At 36.4% G+C, this 21,454-nt stretch overlaps 1 protein-coding gene across 2 annotated transcripts; it reads right to left on the reverse strand.

Moving 5' to 3' along the window:
- Positions 1-10,587: 10,587 nt before the first annotated feature.
- Positions 10,588-20,362, reverse strand: LOC591240 (G2/mitotic-specific cyclin-B3). Of its 2 annotated transcripts, none has more exons than XM_030981953.1 (11): positions 20,213-20,362; positions 19,138-19,272; positions 17,832-17,942; positions 17,254-17,444; positions 16,218-16,299; positions 15,168-15,335; positions 14,526-14,756; positions 13,505-13,660; positions 12,754-12,903; positions 11,769-11,899; positions 10,588-10,977 (listed from the first exon to the last, which is right to left on the reverse strand). In XM_030981953.1, exons 2-11 carry the CDS (start codon positions 19,177-19,179, stop codon positions 10,926-10,928), a joined length of 1,314 nt encoding a protein of 437 aa, XP_030837813.1. In that variant the 5' UTR covers positions 19,180-19,272; positions 20,213-20,362; the 3' UTR covers positions 10,588-10,925. The 2 variants fall into 2 exon arrangements, with proteins under 2 accessions (XP_030837813.1, XP_795905.2); XM_790812.5 differs by having other exon boundaries at positions 19,138-19,277.
- Positions 20,363-21,454: the final 1,092 nt, after the last annotated feature.

Below are 21,454 nucleotides of genomic sequence, written 5' to 3' on the forward strand. Positions count from 1 at the left end.
TGCTCAAACTTTCACTGACCTGTTTTTCTCATTTTTCTGCTTCTACAATGTATCAATACCATATAATCATCACAGGGACTTCCCCTTTAATACATTAAGTATGACAAGAGTCAAGTACAGAGTAATATACTATCAAATTCTTAGCGTTGAAAGTTGGAACACAATACGTGATACTCCTACATTGTAAAATGCACATACCTGTATGGATCACAACTGGTATACTGCATTATAGGCCTGCCTTCTTCAAGATGACAAATTCTTCTTTGCGATTTCATCAAATTCCCCCCCCCCCTCCTCTCTCTCTCTCTCTCTCTCTCTCTCTCTCCCTCCCTCCCTCCCTCCCTCTTTCTATCTCTCTCTCTCTCTCTCTCTCTCTCTCTCGATCTCTCTGATAATGATAAAACATTCAAAAACTGCTCCAACATTTAAAAAAATTGGTCATGAATAAAAGCAAAATTCCAATAAAAAGAAAGAAAAAAGAGGGAAACGGTGGGACAAATACATTTTTAATTTATGACCATTTTTCAAAACGATCAAATAATTCTTGATCACATGCACTGGTGTAAATGCACCCTTTGCAACTCCAGTTATCTCTCTACAGGGGGTGGGACAGGACAGTTGCCATCTATCATTACTTTCGTAATGTTTTGACAGGTTAACGGGAGGTGAAGTTAAAGGGCCCATGCTGGGCTAACTGCCTCTAGTGCATAGCTTACTGTATAAGTGTAGGTCAAAATACTGATTCTATTTTAAACGAAAATATTTTTAAATGGAATCACTAAATGGTATCACTGAAAATATTTTTAAATGGTATCACTTCTTTCTTTATTCCATAATTCCCCCGTCCCTCTCACTGTCACTCTGTCTCTCTCTCTCTCTCTTCCCTCCTCTTCTCTCTCCCCCTCCTCTTCTATCTCTCTCTCTCTAATTTCTCCCCCGCTCTATCCCTCTCTGTATGCCTGTCTTTCTCCCTCTCTCACTCTTCTTTCCTACCTTCCCTCTCTCTCTCTCTTTGCCAGGACGGAACTGCGGGTGTTATCTATTCTAGGAATTTCTAGCTAACTATTTTATTCATGTACATGCATGCGTGATATGACTAAGAATATTTTCTTGTTATATACCGCCAGCTGAGAGATTGAAAGGTGTTTACTCATGTACTTAACAGTGGAAACAGCCTTCTTGCTTGCTCTCAAGTCTCAACACATGATATCATGTTTCATCTATGTTTACATTGCATACATACATGTATATAGTCAAATTGACAACCAAGGGTGCGTTTAATCGACACTTTTTCACCCTAGAATCACGGTTTCTAAAGACGTTTAGTTTAAAACGCAATGCGTTCAAGCGATTTTTTCGTCGGTCGTAAAAATAAACGTGTTTGAAAACACAAACATGAAACGCTGAAAAAGATGCGTTTTGTATCATGATTCTGCAGAATCACGGTCGCTAAAATTCGATTGAACGGACGGAGTTTTCAATCATGATTGTATGACGGAGCCTGTTCCGGTTTGGGCAAAAACCGCGCGCCTGCTTTTCATGCAATTTGCGTTTACTATACCATGCTCTTTATCGTGGCCTTTTCCGTTATGTTATATCTTGTTTTCCTTCTATCTTTTTCTCTTTCTGTCTTTCCTTATGTTATTCTTTGTTTCTTCCTTCTATTCTTATGTTATTCTTTGTTTCTTCCTTCTATTCTTATGTTATTCTTTGTTTTTTTCCTTCTATCAGCTTTTCTTATGTAATTCCTTGTTTTTATAATTCTATCACTTTCTCTTTTGTTATTTTTTGTTTCTTCTTTCTATTCTTATGTTAATCTTTGTTTTTTCCCTTCACTCACATTCTCTTATGTTATTCTTTGTTTTAATCATTAGTATCACTTTCTCTTTCTGTCTTTCCTTATGTTATTCTTTGTTTCTTCCTGTATCACATTCTCTTTTTGTTATTCTTTGTTTCTTCTTTCTATTCTTATGTCATTCTTAGATTTTTTTTTCCTTCTATCAGCTTTTCTTATGTAATTCTTTGTTTTTATAATTCTATCACTTTCTCTTTTGTTATTCTTTGTTTCTACTTTCTATTCTTATGTTAATCTTTGTTTTTTCCCTTCACTCACATTCTCTGTTATTCTTTGTTTTAATCATTCTATCACTTTCTCTTTCTGTCTTTCCTTATGTTATTCTTTGTTTCTTCCTTTTATTCTTATGTTATTCTTTGTTTTTTCCTTCTATTCTTATGTTAATCTTTGTTTTTTCCTTCTATCAGCTTTTTTTTTTATGTAATTCTCTGTTTTAAGCATTCTATCACTTTCTCTTTCTGTCTTTCCTTATGTTATTCTTTGTTCCTTCCTTCTATCACCTTCTCTTATATTATTCTTTGTTTTTATAATTCTATCACTTTCTCTTATGTTATTCTTTGTTTCAATCATTATATCACTTTCTCTTTCTGTCTTTCCTTATGTTATTCTTTGTTTCTTCCTTCTATCACTTTCTCTTATGTTATTCTTTGTTTTTATAATTCTATCACTTTCTCTTTTTGCCTTTCCTTATGTCATTCTTTGTTTCTTCCTTATATCCCTATATCACCTTCTCTTACGTTATTCTTCGTTTTAATAACTCTATCCCTTTCTCTTTCTGTCTTTCCTTATGTTATTTTTTGTTTCTTCCTTCCATCACCTTCTCATTCTTTGTTTTATTATTGCGATCTATGCTCAAAACAGCAGTCGACAGTCGGCCGTAAACAATTCCAAAAAGCGCGCGCCGAAGTTGACCTATACTTCCTGGGTCAAACTGCGAGTGTGATGCGGAGTGGCTGGGCTCGAAATGAGCTAGAATCAGCGTTGATGAAAAATCACTCGAACGCTAACCGCAGTGACCTTGTTTTTTGTAACGGCGTTTTGATTTGTGATTCATGTTTGTGATTCTAGCTTCGAAAATTCGATTGAACGCACCCTAAATTAGTCATACTCTTACCAATAATTGATTGTCTCAACTTTTATTTCTTGAAAATGTGACATATTCAAGTTTAACATCTAAAATTATCATTCAGCAAATTAATTCAACCTATTCACCTCTCAATCTTGAGTAATAAAAACACAAAAACCATCAAATTTACAAGGGGTATGAGTAATTCAGTTGTTAACAGTATATATTGCAGCACCAATGGAAACAAACTTTAATGTCTGTATTAGCATATATGGAAAATAAAATTAGAATTTTCTAATCTTATTACCTTTTATTCAAAGACACTTCTTGCTTACAGGGAGATCAGTTTTATAACTCTGTCAAAACTTGTACAAATATTTGTAAAGACTATTGGAAACAAAAAAGGTAAATTTTTGCTGACCATGGATTAGTTTTCAGGAAAAAACTTTCAAAACTTTGAATAAGTGACAAAGTCAGGTGACACAAATTTTAAGAAAAAAAATCAATAAAAAGTAAAGGAACCTAGAATTTTCTGGATGTACATGTAAAAACATTATATTATACTACAGTAAATATACAGTCTATACAGTACTATAAACAATACAAATACTGTAAATTTCATAACGTGTTTTTTTTTTCCTTCATTCTTTTATTTTCTCTATTTCCTTTAAATAATCATGCACCTCTACGCACACGAGTAGAAACTGATGAGAAAGCTGCATTCAATCTGTACCCTTGAATTTTCCACTGCCAATAAGCCTCTCAAAGGAAATCACAGCTCGTTCATTAATCCAATTATACTAGCCAGGGCAGGTCTAAATTACAGCTAGATATCGACTGAGACTTTATTCAATTATCCAATCACTTTCTGGCTTGGTGTCATGATGGTTAAGGTCTTGATATTTTAGATTATTTTGGAAAGAGATCAGAGAATTAGTCTCTCTTTCCGGTTGGGCAGTTTCGTAGTATCAGCACCCTGCAGAGACTTCTTCAGAATGAATAAAACACTACTTTTTTAGTAGGTAGAGCACTTGGTATAGAAGTCACAAGTATAACAAAGGTAGTGAAGCTCAATATCACGTCTAAAAAAAAAAAACACAACTTAATTATTCAATCACTATTCCAATAATCCAATCAATATCTATCTTAATTCAATTGTCCAATCACTTACAGGTTTTAGGCTTGGTATCATGATGATTATGGTTTTGATATATTCCAGGATGTTACTGGATAGAGACCAGTATGCAGAGATGTCCCTGTCATTTAAGCTGGGCAGTTTTACACATGTACTAAGGCTTCAAATAAAAGAGATGTTGTATTGCTCTTACAATGTAGGTGTTAGCACCTGGGTCGGTTGGTCAATTTTGAATTTTTTGGGGCTTTTTTTCCCTTTTGAGGCTGATATTTTTCAGTTTTGAATGCTTTAATACTGTACATATTTTTAGATTGATTAAGCACTTTTTTCTCAAAAACAAGGTAAAAAAAAACTTGAATAAAAAGCCGACTGTAGTCTGTAGATTTTAACTTTTTAAGATTTGTGGACGGTCACAAAGGGCAACACAACATCTTTTTTGTTAGGCCTTAGAATTATACAAAATCACCAATGTTCAGTATCTGAATTTTGTATGCAGGATTGCAGGCCAAAAGTACACATGTATGAAGTCAGTAAAGTTTAATTTTTTTTGTTCATGTTTAATTTGCTGCACATTTCAAATGTGCAATCACTTGGTGTTATGATAGCCTTAGTCAAAATAATAAACAAAGAGCATAGAAGAAGAAAAAATGGTATATTTCCTATTTTTTCCATTAAAAAAAAGGGAATAACAGAAAAATACAGGGTAAATAGCAATTTTTTGTTTGCATGTCATCACATTTTTCACCATCATCATCATCATTATCATTATCATAAGAAATATCACCATCATCATCATAAGTGTCTTTAAATCATGATCTTAAAATAAACTTGATAACAATTTAAATGAGCTGTAACATTATGATATGTTGCTCACTTGCAGCTGAGCTGGGTAGGCCTAAAAATATGAAAATATAGTTTTAACTGATAATACCATTTGACTTTTTTTCACTTTCCTTGAAAATATCTCGAACATGACCTACATTATGATTGTTTCAAGAATAACAATAACGAAAAAGTAGGGCCATTAATCAATTACAGCGTTTAACAAAACAGTAAAATTATTGAGTAAATCAAATCAATACCTGTATTGTTTAATAGTGGGTGCCTTGATCTGACCGGAAAAGCAATGGATTCCACGCCGGCCACGCCCCCGTGAAAAGGGGCAAGGAAGCGAGCGTTCCTACCAGCAAAATACATTTCCACAGTTTCAATGTGGGCTGGTCAAATCAATCAAATAAACTCAAATAAAGTCACACTGAAGTATTGGATATTAACATTCTATTAAAATCACTCACCTATTAATCAAAGTGTCGGCTGTATCTCCTATGAATGATTTCCCAAAGGAGTTCTCCAGCAAAATGTTCAGAATCTGGTAAACACCTCAGCTCAGGTGCTCGGCTAAACCAGGGAGGTGAGACTTTATTACAAGCCCTGGCTAAACGTATACACTCTCTAGCTCTGTAACGTAACGGACACGATATTTCCTATTCGTCCGGCTCTGGCCGCCTGAAAACTCACAATATTTTCCCCCTCACCTTGCTCGTGCAGCTGCTCGGAGAACCGGTTGAGCAAATTGATCTTCCAGAGGCCTGAGCGGAGCGAGGACGGCTTGCTTTCGCATCAGATTAGTGTACCTGCTAGCCAGGAGCTTTTCCACAGGTGCATGCGCTCTCTCTCGAACTCTTTTCAGCTCCTACAATTTGAGTGATAGTTATTGCGCCATCTGCGGTATATACATTACAGTAAATTAGTACTTCATTTATTGTGTAAAGGATTAAGGGAGAGGGGGGGGGGGGGCACATACATGTAATCAATCGAGGAAAAAAAAGGAACCGATCCTGGAAATTTAGGGGGGGCATGTGCCCCCCCCCCCCCGTGGCTACGTGCCTGCTGGGGAGGGGGGTACTTGCCTTTTTATTAGTCTATTTATTGTAAAGGATGGAAGGGAAGGGGGGTTTGATTGATGTTTTGGGTCATTTTATTTTAAAGGGAGAACATTCTTATTCCCCCCCCCCCCCGAGTAAAAGTATAAAATGAGCACAGGAGCATCAGAGATAAAGGTGTGAAAAGGGTTTTGGTTAAGGAAGAATATGTGAATAAAGTACAAAAGAGAGTGGAGAGGGTTTGGTTAGGGGCAACAGGCCTGCATCTACCATTCACTGTATGTAGTTCACCAATTAATCACCATTATTCTGGCAGCCATCAGCTAAATACAGTCTGGGGACAAGATGGTGTACTTATATATTTGTGAATGTTAAACGGTTTGTTATTACATTTACATCGTCACATTTTGGTACAATAAAGTGTCAAAATATGGATGTTATCTGGTTTGAAATATTAAAGTGACAAACTGGTTTGCACGCAGTACACATAAAGATATTCAGGCAAATACTTACTATGTACATGTCGTTGCATGATATCACTCATTTCATTATTTTATCAAAACTGTTGTAATTTAACAAAGCACTGTGATTCAGGACCATCATTTCCAAATGACAATTGTTGATTGATTCATATGGTATTTGGTGTAAAGGACTCGCGCGGGGGGGGGGGGGGGGGGGGGGGGATCATGAGCAATGGAAGAACATTATTACGATCTCAAAATAGGGCTGATAAAACTGCTCCCAGGGAAATCTCACATTATATTACTGCCCTAGAGTCTAAAGATGTTATGGTAGTGTATATATGCATACCTAAAAGCATTTATTGAAAAGAACTTGTCATTAGAATTCTGGTTTTGTTGTTGAGCAAATGGCAAATGGGGCCATGAGTGTGCAGAGGTGTTCCCTTGACTCTCAATCCAAGGATTGAAGGGTCTACTATTATCACCATCATTATATTATCATTTTTATTATTATAATTACAATTAGTATCATTATCATAATTACGATTATTATCATGATCATAATTACAATTAGTATCATGATCATAATTACGATTATTATCATGATCATGATTACGATTATTATCATTATCATAATTTACGATTATTATCATGATCATAATTACGATTATTATCATAATTACGATTATTATCATGATCATAATTACAATTATTATCATGATCATAATTACGATTATTATCATTATCATAATTAAAATTATCATCATCATAATTACAATTATTATCATTATCATCATCAAGTTATCATTATGAGTAAAAGTAGTATTAGAGAGAGAGAGAGAGAGAGAGAGAGGGGGAGAGAGAGAGAAAGAGAGGGAGGGAGAGAGAGAGAAAGAGAGAGAGAGAGAGAGAGAGAGAGAGTGAATGGGGGGTAGAAGGAAGAGATGAATGAAAATATAAATTACATTAAACAAAACTGTTGTCTCTTTAGTTGCAGACTCAAAATAAATACAATCCAGAACAAGATCTTATGTTCATAACTACTTTATTTCTCTCATTATTACTTTGTTTTCATATACATTATTTACACAGTAGTTTTATCACCATTTTTTCTTTATTCCATGATGGTCCAATAAAGAGATTCCAATTTTGATAAATTGTTTCAATAATGCTTCAATTTTATTTTACAGAAGGGTGTAGATTGCATATAATAACAGTGACAAACAATGCAAGACTCTTTTATCTGATTAATTATCACAATAATGATATGCGGTAATTGTTTCAAAGCAACTTGCAACATGTTTTTCTTCTCCCAATATTCAAATTCAAAATGAGTAATTTAAAATGTTGTCATGTCTGACCGACATATTTTTTAATTCTTATGAATGTAAAGCCATGACACAAGACCAATCAACATATCATGTATACTTCGCTGCTAGAAATCTTCAGCCAATGATGCATATAATTAATCGCTGTAAATCATTGAAATAAAATTCATCAAGTTTAAAACAAATAAAATAAATTAAAGCACTTTCTTCTGGGATAATCATTCCTATATTCCTGTTTCAATCAACATTTCGGCCGATTGTTGCCCAATTATGAAAATCAGTTTCTATGCCGCACCTTGATAAATGTTTGCGATCAGTATAAAACTGCAGCTGCACATTAAAAATATCAGATATATCAGATACCCAAAACATCTCATTTCAAGAATACCATCCATAATTGGTTAAAATGATGAATTGGGAATCTCATTGGCTACTTTTAAAAATTTTGTTTAAAATTCCATCATGGAAAAAAAGGTTGGTAAAAGCTTTACATGTGTGTGTTCCATTGCTAAACACTAGATGCATGTTATCAATAATGTATGTTTGAAGCCGAAAGGGCGATAGCTCCAGTGTATTTACAAAATATTATTTTCCATTTACAGGAGCTCATTTGGGGATTCGCTGATAGAAAAGTGTTGTTTTTTCAGAGCAATTGTAAAGTATTCTGTTGTTGTTGTTTAAACCCGAGATCTTTTGGAGCTCACGAGAGCTAAATTGCTCACAGCTCCCATGTATTATTATTCTTTGGTTAATTCACATACTTTAACACATAGTTTTACGTCCTTGCGACTCAAAACATAATATGTGAGTTTCCCCTCCTGCAATATATCAATTCACATAATTCACAACATTTACTAAGGAAATACCTGCACTACCTAATTATTATATACACAACATACTGTACATATCATATTTACAAACAGTTGTCAGGCACTGTACATAGGGTATAATATTAAATGTAGTTTTCATAATTTTTCTTTGCAGAAGAGTATTAATGGAAATCTCTTTAGAAAATGTAATTGTTCACAGTGAGAATACATACAAATTCATGACCAACACTGATTGAAATGAAGTTAATAAATTGAATAAAATCATGTTTAAAAATTGAAAAGCTGCAAGATTAAAAGAATTGTGGTTTAGATTAAGTGATTTCTTTTTAACTGATAGACATAATCAACATCTTTCATTTGATTTTTGTCTTTCATGATAATTAAATAAATAAAGAAAATTCATCAGAAATCAAGAAGGAGGAAGAAACACGGAAGAAAAAAATTAAGATAAAGATAAAGAAGAAAGGAGAAGAGAGATCGATCAGAACAGAGGGGCTCAGATACATGGTGAGGTATAAAGATGGGAGAGAGCACGAGAGGAAAATAGATAGAGAGAGAGAGAGAGACGGACAGACAGAGGGAGAGAGAGATAGAGGGAGAAAGAGAGAGAGAGAGGGAGAAAGAGAGAGGGAGAGAGAGAGGAATAGAATCTCAGTATGTCATAATTCTTTGAGCAATTTCATACAATGATCCCCTGCAGAATTAAAAATGACTAAAAATCAAACATTATCAAATGAAAGTCTTGAAATTGGAAAGACGTCAACAAACATCATGATTTCGCCTGTGCTTAGAAGAATGCCTCACAAATCTTATCTCAATACAGAGAGAGAGGTAGGAAGCGATGCACTTTTATAGGCATTAGTACTTCTCCAATTTCCAATCACATTTACAGCATTGATTGATAAATTAATCTAAAATTGGAAAAGAAAACAAATATTAAGACCACAATTTCATTTTCTATCTAAAATCAACGAAAGCCCATAAAAAGCCTGCATATAAATCATCTTTAAGCATACACACTTGGCACCTGAATTGTTAAAATACTGGTTTTATATTTACATGAGGATATTCTTCGTTCATCACCCATCATCTATCACAAAATCTCTTCAATTTGAGAGACAGGAGGTGCATAGAATATGATCTCTATTGTCAGTTTTACCATGAAGAAAGAAAGTTCATGTCCATTTTGTGCCAAGCAATACATTTAATCTCGAACAGTATGGCCTGTGCTCCTAAAACTGTACAATTAAAAGTTTGCTCCGTTTCAAAACACTTGTCATTGGTAAGATTTGCAACAAAACAATCACAAATCTGCTCACAGGCAATCAAGTACCATGATTTCAGTAGCTTGTGTTCCAAAGCACATGCATGTATGTCATTCAGGAATCAGAAGGGTAACTGATCAGGGGGCATTTTACAAAACTGGTCATCAGTGACATATGACAGTTTTTGTTATAAGCTACTGAAATCCTTGCTTCTGATTGGTTATCAGCAGATTTGTCATTGAATTTTGTCATTTGTCGTTGAAAAAAGGCTTTGTAAAATGGGCCCCTGATGTAAAGTGCAGTATTACTGTTGAAGCTGTGCTGAAAGTGAGATTCTAATCAACAGTGTTCCATTAATAGCACCATATTCTACAATTGTCTTTTCCTTCATACGAGAAAACCAAGAGAAAAACATGAACTGATTTTTAATACTGTTCTCAACAGCCTGAGCTCAACACTCACTGGTGCCTAGGGACACAAGGCCTTCTCCCCAAGAAAATTCAAATTTGAACAGGGGGCTTAATATCAGATCAGGGGGGTGTTTCACAAAGATCCTAAGTCGAAATTAACTCTAAGTTGGACTTAAAAGTTATGGAGAACCATTTGTTGCCTTAAAATAAAATATATTCAAAAGAGAATTTTCAAGTATATAAGACTTTTTTTTATAAATTCCACATCAAGAACATGAAATCTTCTTGATAATAGAAAATATGAGAGATTTCAATCAAAATTTTATATAACTTTCACAAAATATTTTCATAGATGCTAACGGCTTTCCATAATTGTTAAGTCCAACTTAGAGATAGGTTCAACTTATGATCTTTGTGAAATACCCCCAGAAATCCTCAACGGTTAAATCAAGACCCCCTTTGAAAAGGCTTGTGTGGAGCCCTACAGAACCATGCTGAACAGCTACACAGGCATAATTTGACACACATGTCAAATGACCGCTGCATGTTGGTCAGTAACGATCACTGCCTGATAGAGGTCGTGGCCAGACATTCCCATGGCAGATGAATGGCCTTCTTGATAATGATGATGATGGTGATATTTCATGATAGATGATGATGATGATGATGTTGATGTTGATTTACACAGTGCATCATAGCTCCAATGGATCGATGCAGGGGATCTTGGCAACCTCGTAGAACAGCCTGTAGCAGAATGTGAGAGAGAAAACAAAACAAAACGGAATAACTAACAGAGTACACAAATGCACGGTTTTGTTAGTATATACAGTCAAACCTGCTTTAGTGACCACCTGTCTACAGAGACTACATTCTTTGTTTCCCTTGAAAATGGTTTCTCATTGAAATATGTACTAAAGCAACCTGTCTACAAAGACCTCTTTTTGTGTTTCCATTGGGTGGTCACTGTAGACAGGTTTGACTGTACCATCTCACTGTGTCACAAGGACATAGCAAATGCTAAATCAATTAACCATTTAATCAAACTATTCATAATTAATGGAAAGGAATGAGTGTATCGCAGGAATATCAAGACACCGAACTCTGTCCAAAAATGCCATACATTCAATTGCGCAAGAGGGCCTGAATATAAACCAAGGTGAGAGATATGAAAAAAGGTGGATAAGACAGAAAACTATATGCTGTGAAGTGTGAACTCCAAAGAAATTGAGTAATTTTGAGAGGTTTTGAAGGACATCATCTACTTTTATTTTAGTTACAGCCAAAACGGTTGAAAAGTTGCTTTGAAATTATTAAAGGGGCTTCTGAAGTACCGGAGCACCTTAAAGCGGGACTGCACTACTTGTAGCTACTTGGGCCCTCTATAAAGCAAACAATGCCTAAGCCGTGCTGTTGATCCCACATGATCCCCCTTTTCTTAAGTTAATTGAGAGCCGATTTGATGAGATAACCACCTGTCATTGACCTTACAGGGAGGTCTAATCCCTCCTGGTCAAGTGACTGGAGGATACACTTACGGGTGAGAGTATTTGTTACGGACGGTGGCAAGTTGTTTGTTTGGTGGGCTGTTCAGCATTGAGTTGAGCTGGTTCATGCACTGCTTCAAGTCCTCCTCTACGTAGCCTGAGTAGTGTCTTAGTGTGACATCCTAACAAATAGAAACAAATATGTGAGATGAGGTTCAAATCTCAGTTTTTATTTACAAGTTTGAGTATGCGATCTTTATCTACTTGGTCACTGGTGCGAGCCAAAAATGTATTTTTTTGAAAATTGAAACTTCTCCCAGGAAGCATAACATTTATTTTAAAAGATGAGGTGGTTATGGTTAAGTATAGAGTGGACACATGTGTGTGTATGGTACATACTGTAAATAGACTTAGGCAACTAAAGGGAACAAAGTCTTTGAGTACTCCTTATTTTTGCATCATACATACGCATATGGAAACATCACTTGATTAATACAATTAGCCTAGGCTGTTGTATGCTGTTGAAACTTGAAGAAGAAGCCTTGTGGGCCAAATGTTGTTAAACCAAAATGTGTCAATGGAGTCCTTTATTCTGGTTATGGTGTTGAACTAGGTGTTTATTAGACAAGCTCATCTAGTTTAGGATGTAGATATTCACAACACATTTAACTGTTACATTCATAAAGAAAAAAAATATAAATGAGGGAATTTTATATTTTATCATCTGTTGATTTTTCTTTGGGGAATGATTTTTTAAGTTTATGACTAGAGAACATGTAATGGGACATTTTATATCACAAAGAAAAAAAGAAAGAAAGAAAGAGATGGGGAGGGAGTGAGATAAAGGGAGAGAGGAGAGCAGGAGGAGAGAGAAGAAAGAGAGAGAGAGAGAGAGAGAGAGAGAGGGAAGACAGAGAAAGAGAGAGGGGGAAGACAGAGAAAGAGAGAGGGGGAAGACAGAGAAAGAGAGAGGAAAAAAGGAGACGGAGGAGGGAGAAAAAGAGAGAGAGACATACACCCATGGAAGATATCTTACCCATGTGCCATTGTTCTTCATTCTGAATGCCAGCAGGAGAGCCGAGGCAGCGATGAGTGAGTCTGCTACGGTGATGAACGAACTCTCCATCAGCGAGAGCTCTAGGATGAACCTGGCCAGGGTCAGGGTTTCCAGAGTGGCATGGGCACACTGCACAAAGAAAAGAAAAAGAAACAAAATTAATCTAAAAATAATATCTTTGAAGCACTTTGAGATGATATTCTGTATGAATGGTTTTATAAATCCAGGGCCCTGTTTCATAGAACTTGTTACACTGTATCAAGAACACATGTTTTCTTGAAAACAAGTATAGATAGAAACTTTGTTCTTAGCCAATAAAATGCCATGATTTCAGTAGATTACAATAGTTATAATAACTTGATATTAATAACAAGTTTTATGAAATAGGGTCCTGATTTATTATTATCCATCACAAATTAGACACAAAGGTGCAAATCTAAAGTTGGTTAAAATAATAATGATAATGGATGCTTCTATAGCACTAGTATCGACTATGCAAGGTGCTCCAACATTGGTCCAGCTATAGCTAGGTGTCCATAGCATTCAAGGAATTATTTCCTTAGTTTCCTACCAGTTTGCCAGTTGGTACCACACCATTCCCCCCCCCCCCCAAAAAAAAAAAAAAAAAAAATCTTAGCAGTCAGGTAAAAAAACAAAAAAACAGAGCTGTGTATTATGTGCAAGAAAGGCATAATTATTAATCATCATTATTATTTGCAAGGACAATTACCTTTGCGTATCTCCTGAGGAAACGGTACGAGAGAGGGACACCGAGAGCAAAGTTGACCATCTTCAGCACCTTCCTCTCCATGTCTGTGAACTGATTCCTAGAGTAGGCGTCATCGCAGATGTACAGGAAGTCGTCTAGGGCTGGAGGTATACGCTCCTATTGACAAGAAAATTGCAGATATTTATGATTTATTGCATTCAATAAGCTCTGTATGTGAAAAACCAAAAAAAAGGCCTTAAAAAAACCCCTCAATCTGGCAGGCGGAGGGTGATGACTTGTCCACACTAAAAAAAAAAAGAAAAAAAAGAACAGGTTAAGTGTCACACTCTTCTTCAGTGGCCAGATGTGACAGATGTTTAAAATTAAATCTGTTTTTTGTTTATTGCATGCACTAGCTCTATACTAGACATTGTTTTGATACACAGGTCTAGGAGTTAGAAGCTTTTTTTTTTTTTGTATTCCTGTATTTCCATTTTAATTTTAATTCTAACTATAATGATCTAACCACAATTTTTTTCTTCGACGTTTATTTGGTCAACCATTATAACAACTCATAATGTTGAGACAAAGACCTCGTCCTTACTAGGACCCTAGGTAACTTGAGAGGAAATATCCATTAACAAAGAAATGGATATCAATTTATTATTGATTGAAAGATGTCCTTATTACCTTGTGGAGCTAATCATATCGGGTTTATAAGCAATACAAAAGGTGCTCTTGCTCAAGAAACCATGTCTTGGTAAGAGAGAGAAAGGCAGAAAGTGAGAGAAGGAAAGAGAGACACACAGAGAGACGGACAGAGAAAGAGACAGACAGACAGAGTGAGAGAGAGAGTCTAGAGAAAAAAAGAGTGAGACAGAGAGAGAGACAAAGAGAGAGGGAGAGAAAAACCCCAACCAGCTGCATGAAAGGTCTTGTAATTACGTTAAACTAGGCCAACACGAAATAATACCAGTTACTTTGAATACATTTAAAGTTGCTGATCTACAGCTGTACATTTATCATCCCCTACTGCACTCACGTCAAATTTGCAGGCGATGAAGAGCGACGTCGCGCCGAGGAGCTGCAGCAGGTCCTTGGCAATCTTGCACTTTGCGAGGTACATGTCCGTGAGCTTGACGGCCAGGTAGAGCGTCTCGTGATTCAGCTCAAAGTTCTCCTGCACCTCCACCAGCCAGTCGACCAGGACGGACCTCATGTGACGGGTGATGTCCTTCTGCATGTCAAAGTAGTCATCGATCTTGCTGGATTCCTGAGGCAAAAGGGATGAAATTCATCAATACCATAACATCATCAAATAATAAGAATAATTTGCGGCTCATGAAAACCAAACATTTTTGCACCGACATATTTGTTATGCTTGTTGGTATTCTTGCCGGGGGACAATTTGCCAATGGTTCTTTGCATGCATGAAGCATACAAAGCTTGATATTGGAACCAAGGATGTTACGAACTAGGGAGAAGCTTGTTCCAGATGAAAAATTTGCATATTAAATGTATTCATAAATGCCTTTTTTTTTAATCACCATCATTCATCTGTGTTTGAAGAGTGGCTATTAGCTCAGACTAAAAGGGTCACTTTTCCAAAGCAATAACATATTCAAATAATCACTTTCAGTTAATATAAATATATAATAAATGATGAATGAATGAAATGTCCTACCTCCTTCTCTTTGAGGTATCTGAAAATACCTGCAGCATATGTTGGGGCTAAGTTGGGGTCTCCAAAGTTCTCTGCGTCAATGTCTGTGTACTTTTCGATCTCCTCCTCTTCCTTCACCCTGGCTTGATCTTCCTCTACTGCATTGCACTCTAGTGAGATGGCTGCAACCTGTGCAAGGGTCAAGAACAGAGATTTTGTTATTATTAACATTCAGTAAGAAAATTGGGGAAAAATACGGAAATAAAGAGAAAAATCAGGAACATAAGGGAAAAATTAAAAAATCAGGAAAAAAAAAAAAATTAAAAAATCGGGAAACCGATTTAAATCAGATAATTATCAGGCCTGAATATTACATTTTGAAAGGGTAGAGGACTTTTATTTGAAAAGTCAAAATATTTTGGCTTCCTGCTAATTGTTACATGAATACTTTTACCCAACATTTGCTAGAAAATTAACAATATTGATTCTAATGTTTGACAACAAGACTGAAATTGACTCTTGAAACAGAGACATGGGCCCCTTACTAAGCTTAATTGTCAACTGGCTATGTACTATAGTCTATGAAATTAGTTGAAAACTAGCTTAGTAGTATAGTACGGCTTTATGAAAATGGGGCCTGGGTCTTGAATAAAAAAGAGCCGAGATTGTTTCCAATTGGTCGTAACTTGATCATGATCATGTGCAATTCTATACTATAGAGATATGAGTTTGCAAAGTTTGTAATTTGATTGTAGGACTTGCACTCAATTTATGAGACTCTTTATACGACATGGCCACTATGTAAAATAATGATGAACAATACAAAAAGTTTGCATTCATACTCACTTTCTACAATTGAAGAAACATACAACATCAAGAAAACACACATGGAAAACTAATATTAATCAAGTAATCAACTTGCAAAATACAACAATGGCATTGTTTTCTACATAGTGGGAGCTAGTAGCTTCAAGTGGTACAGTGGGGCTTTAATGAAAATGAACAATCTAACATTCCATGAAGTTCTTTGTAAAGCCAAGTAACATGTATTGTGTGTTATTTGCTACTTACTGCATCTTTGATCTCAACGCTGGGTGATTCGACGACCAGATTCCTCTTGTTCATGGACTCCACAAAGCCTGCCTCCTTGGAGCTGGATGGAAACAGGGTGGAAAGCAGAATGGGCGTTAAATAATGCCTTAATTCAATCACAACCAAAACAATGTATTTGGACAATGAATCAGTAACCTTTCTATCATTTTATGAATGCAGTTAATTCAAGAGACATAAGCATCTCTAGTTTATCTTATAGGTACTATGTCCCATTTGCAGGCCCAAAAAAATGAAAAGGTTGAATTCCGACGACATTTGAAAGATAATACTAATTCAGAAAAATCCCTAAAAACGAAAGGGCTTGAAAATGTTTTTAAGTGGGAAAATAACAACCATTAGTTGTCAAATCAACTTTAGTGATTGCAATCACTAAAGTACTGGTCTGATTTTCAGAACCTTGTACCGAATGGTCATACGTTTTGTGCTGCGCAAACATTCAATCAGTTTAATTTTGGCCATTAAAAGAATTGGGTTATTGATGTAGAAAAATGCTCATGTACCGTTTACAGCTCATTTTATGTATGTACATTTTATTACCAAAGAAAAAAAAGAAGTCAGTCAGTCACTCAATAGTGACAGTGAAGTCTAGAAGGTAAACGGTTTCCTTCCATAATTTGAAGATTACTGTAGGACACTGCTAATATTTAAATTTCACAGATAGGACATACTGTACATGACATGTTCATAATTCCTATGAAGTTCTAAAGACTTTGATGCTGGCTGTAAATGGGACATAGAACCTTTAAATTGAAATATTCACTTAGCAATAAATCTGGTTCCATGGTCTATAACAGTGTTGCAAGTTGCTATATGCACTGAAATGCTACTCATGAACATAGAGTTGGGTATAAAACCTAATTTTATTCAAGGAGGTATATTCAGTGGGCAGCAAAGATAATCAGGTATTTGTACCTGTTTTACATGTACTCCTGATAAAAGAAAGTAAGGAAAGAAAGGCAGAAAGAAAGGAAGTGAAGTGACAAACTGGCAATACCTTGTGCTGGGTTTGCTGTCTGGCAAGATGGCTGTCACAGCTTTCTGCGTCTCTGCTGGGGGTACCCTCGGGTCTTTGGGAGCATTCACCTTGACCTTTGACACCACCTTGATCGGAATGGAGGACTTCAGAGGGGGCTTCTTGGCTAACCCTTTCTTGGGCTGCCCCAAAACATTTTTACTGGTGAAGGCCTGCATGGTAGAAATATGAGATTGAAGGAAGAAATTAAATTAAGTTATGTACAATGAATAGGCGCTGGATACCGTGTTAACTACTTATTTCAAATATGTTTTTATTTGAAAGGGGGCTTCTTGCCAAGTGCATGTACATGTAACCTGAAGTAATTGGAGAATAGTGATTATTCTAAGTAAATCAAAAAAATAAGTGTGCACAAGCCTGGTCGAATTATAGACAATACTTCTTGATATCTATAAAGCAAAAAGCATGAAAACTTCCCATGGCTTATTTCATTTTTACGCTGTCCACAGGATGGAAGGGATTAATAACTTTGGATTTCATTCTTACAGCTGTCATATTCAACCTCAATCTGCCAGTGAACCTACAATGTTATTACTTACATTTGTGATGTCACCAAATGCTGCCCTCTTCTTGCTCGGTCCCTGAATTCCACCCACTTCGTTGGATTTCCTCTTGGCCCTGGTGATCATCGGCAATTTGTCCTCCCGAATCTGGTTCAGGAAGAGTAAGGATAAAAAGAGAAGGTTGAGTTCTGCTGTTAAATGCGATTAATCAATTTGTGATCAAGAAGTTTAAACATGTAACAGCGACGGGTTCGCCATTGAAGAATGAAAGCCTGGCACACACTATACAATCCAACAACGATCCGATTCTTGAAGAAATGACAATTGTATATGGAAATCTAAATAAAGAATGTACGTTTTGCTGATTTAGATTGTAAATGAAGATTTGACTAGAATACTAACAAAAAAGATGCCTGATATCCTCTAAAATAGTGATTTTATTGAACACAAGACTAATCAGATCCTTGATTATTAAGATTTTACATGCTTGAATGTTTGTATTTAACATGCCATTCTAAATTCTTCCAACGTTTGATTGCAGTTGGATCGTGTAGTGTGCCATGGGCAAGAGAGTTCTTCTTGAAAAACAAAACAACATTAATTCAAGGCTTTAGATTCATGCAGCCCCCGAAATGCCCAAAAGAGCCAAAAAAATCTGCATAGAGTTCAATGCAAAACAAATTAAAGAGAAGGTTGAGTTCAGGGAAGAGGTGAAAAATAATTTGTGAGCATTACTCATTCTTATTATGCAAGTGTGGAAGAACATTGACAGTTAAGACATGTTCCCTGAAAAGTATGACTCTTCAAATGCCTTTATATTCTAAATATGCATGTAACATCGTAAAAATCGGGGGCCGGCTTTTTACGCCACGTGTTCGTGTAGTCCCATATACATCTTTCTGTGCAAGTGTTTGTAACTTTACCAAGACTTGGCCACATTTCTTATCATTTTGATGATTCCAGAACCTTGCAATACACACAAATTCTTATATGCTAGATGATCAACCTTTTCTGGTCGGTTCCACACCGTTTCTTTCACAATGCAATTGCATGACCAGAACTCAACTTCATCTTTAAAGAGTGTTATTTTCATGCCAGCAAGCTTGAAAAGTATTTTTTTCCCTGGATTCATGACAGTTAAAAAATTGAAGAAGAAGACGAGGATAATGAAGAAGAAAGGAGGAGTGGGGGGGGGGGAGAAGGAGTGAGAAGGGGGGGAGAGAAGGAGTGAGAGGAGGAGGGGGAGAAGGAGTGAGAGGAGGAGGAGGAGGATTGAGATGAGGAGTAAAGAAGAAAAGGAAGAAAAGGAAGAAAAACACAACAGCAAACAACAAAAGCTTACCTGGGCTGCAACACCTCCATTTCTTTTCAAATTGACAGGCATGATGTGTGTAGAAATTAGATGGCTGAAGAAAAAAATATGTTCGCTCGTCTAGTAGGCACTGCCCTGAAGATATTATACAGTCAGAGGTTCACGCTGTGCTGTAGAAATAAACAAAAGGAACAAATGATTCAATGAAAAAATACTTCTGATAGGAATTTAATCTTGATAATTGATGGTTTGATGATTGATCACATGATTTAGTGAAGAACACTGCTTGTTGTTTATCCAGTTTCTTTATTTCAAAATCATTTTCCTAAGCAGGCTCTGGAGCTCTTGATGCCTTTGGCAGCGGATCGTCCGTATTTTCGCAGACGTTTCATATTTCCGACCCGCGCGTTGGGGATGCGAAAAACAGATTTTGCAATTATTTTCTTTATGCACTTTAAATTGACTTTGTAGTAGATCTAGGCCTAGACTCTACTTTGTAGTTGTAGATCTAGGTCTACAGAGACTTTCACGCCATGAGCTATAAATCTTCGCAAAGACAGACAACCCGAAAAAGTAGACGATAAACTGGGGTTATTTTCTTGCGTTGAATCCATTTTCTGCATCGCCAGCGAGCATAGGCATAGCACCGATGAAAAAAAAAAACGTCCAAAAAAATGCAGACGATCCTTTCTTTCGAAGGACGCAATTATTTGTTCGCGTTTACGGACCAGCCAAATTAGGAGAACCATCATCAACCAGGCAGGAGGGAGTTGCATGGAATGGACAACCATCTAATTCTAAACTCAGCACCAGCAGCCAACGCACAAATCTGTGGTTATTTGAGAAAGTTTGATCTTTGTGGCAGTTTGTGCACATTCGAAATCGTAATTCGTATGGACTTGTCTTTCATGCAATAGCTCACACTGCACTGCACTGACTGTACGCATTCATTCATTCAATCATTCATTCGCATTCACCATGCATGTATACGTGCACATCATCATCATACGCACTCATCCACGTTCCACTGTTCGAAATTTGACTTTGTCGTTTTGTAACGACTCTTATTTAAAAACTACCAATTTTTACGAACTACTGAACTCACCTCAGGAACGTGGATAGTTAAAATGAGCTTAATATTCTCCTTATTAGAACCAAGCCATCACATTCGGCCAAAATTTTGTACTGAATTTAGCAAGATTCAAATTCGACGCGTCCTTTTCCAATGCTGCGGGCGTAACTTTTGTTTAGTGACATATCCAGAATGGCGAATGTTGATTGGTCCGTTTGTCTCGCACCTATTTTACCTTTATGAGTAGTCTATAAATACTTTATACCCAGACGTTGTGTGTACGAACAGGTTGTGTGTAGTACGTTTATATTTGAAGTTTCAAGCAATTATATTTCATAAATCTTCTAAGACTTATGTTTGACAATATTATAAAAGACTAATGTCACTGATGCTAAGTGCTATTTGATTAACATTTTTTGTTGAATCTATAAAAATAGAAAGCTTTCTGTTTTTGATTTCCCGGATTTATTGATCAAAAAGATGTACAAAAGGATATATGTAGACTAATTAACATCATTCTTTTCAATCATAATTAAAACAAATGAGAAGATTCATAACTTGAAACCTATTACATTAAAATTCCCTCACTTGACTTAGAACAGGGTTCTTAAATCGAAATTCCAATTCTGATTCGTTGAAAAATCAGATATGGTGCAAATGTTTTCAGTAGTGGCTTGGAGGCTATAGACTAGGCACTATGATGCCGGTGGGGAGGGTGGGTGGGGACGTGGGGTTTACCGGTGGTGGGGTTGGGGTGGGGTTACCGCTAGTGGGGTGGGCGAGTGGGCGTGTAATGCAATAGAAACTGATATCAGTATAAATTAAAAAAAAGTTGTTTGATCCCCTAGTGCTATGATGAATAACTAAGCTCTTTCACGCAATTTCAACAACATTTTGTATCATGTGCGGAATGTACATACGACATTCTCAGGGGCGTACACAGGATTTTTTCAAGGGGGGTGTTTTAAAATTTGAAAATCGCGCCGAAAACTCAACCAGAACTCAACCTTCACTTTTTTTTTCTTGTTTGGCCCCGGAAATTGGAAAATGACGTCGTCAGATATTTCGTTCAGTGGCTTGGGAGGGGGGGGGGGGGGGGGGGGAGGGAGGGAGACATCTTTTTTTTTAGCACCATTTTTAAAATATTTTTTAAACAATTAAAAAAAATTGAGGGGGTCCCTCCCCCCCCCCCCTCCCATCGGGAGTGGACACGTACCCCCTTAATTTTGTTTATAGGGGGATCGTCCCCCCCCCCCAGAAAATTGGAAAAAGCCC

This window comes from Strongylocentrotus purpuratus, unplaced genomic scaffold (assembly GCF_000002235.5).
Source record: "Strongylocentrotus purpuratus isolate Spur 01 unplaced genomic scaffold, Spur_5.0 spur5_scaffold_12, whole genome shotgun sequence".
Classification (NCBI taxonomy): Eukaryota; Metazoa; Echinodermata; class Echinoidea; order Camarodonta; family Strongylocentrotidae; genus Strongylocentrotus; species Strongylocentrotus purpuratus.

Coding starts and splice junctions, on each gene's coding strand:
- LOC591240 (XM_030981953.1), bottom strand. CDS start 19,179: ATGCCTGTCAATTTGAAAAGAAATGGAGGTGTTGCAGCCCAG. Junction 16,300..17,253: donor GACAGCAAACCCAGCACAAG/GTATTGCCAGTT, acceptor GTTTCCATCCAG/CTCCAAGGAGGCAGGCTTTG. Junction 12,904..13,504: donor TCCTCAGGAGATACGCAAAG/GTAATTGTCCTT, acceptor TTCTTTGTGCAG/TGTGCCCATGCCACTCTGGA.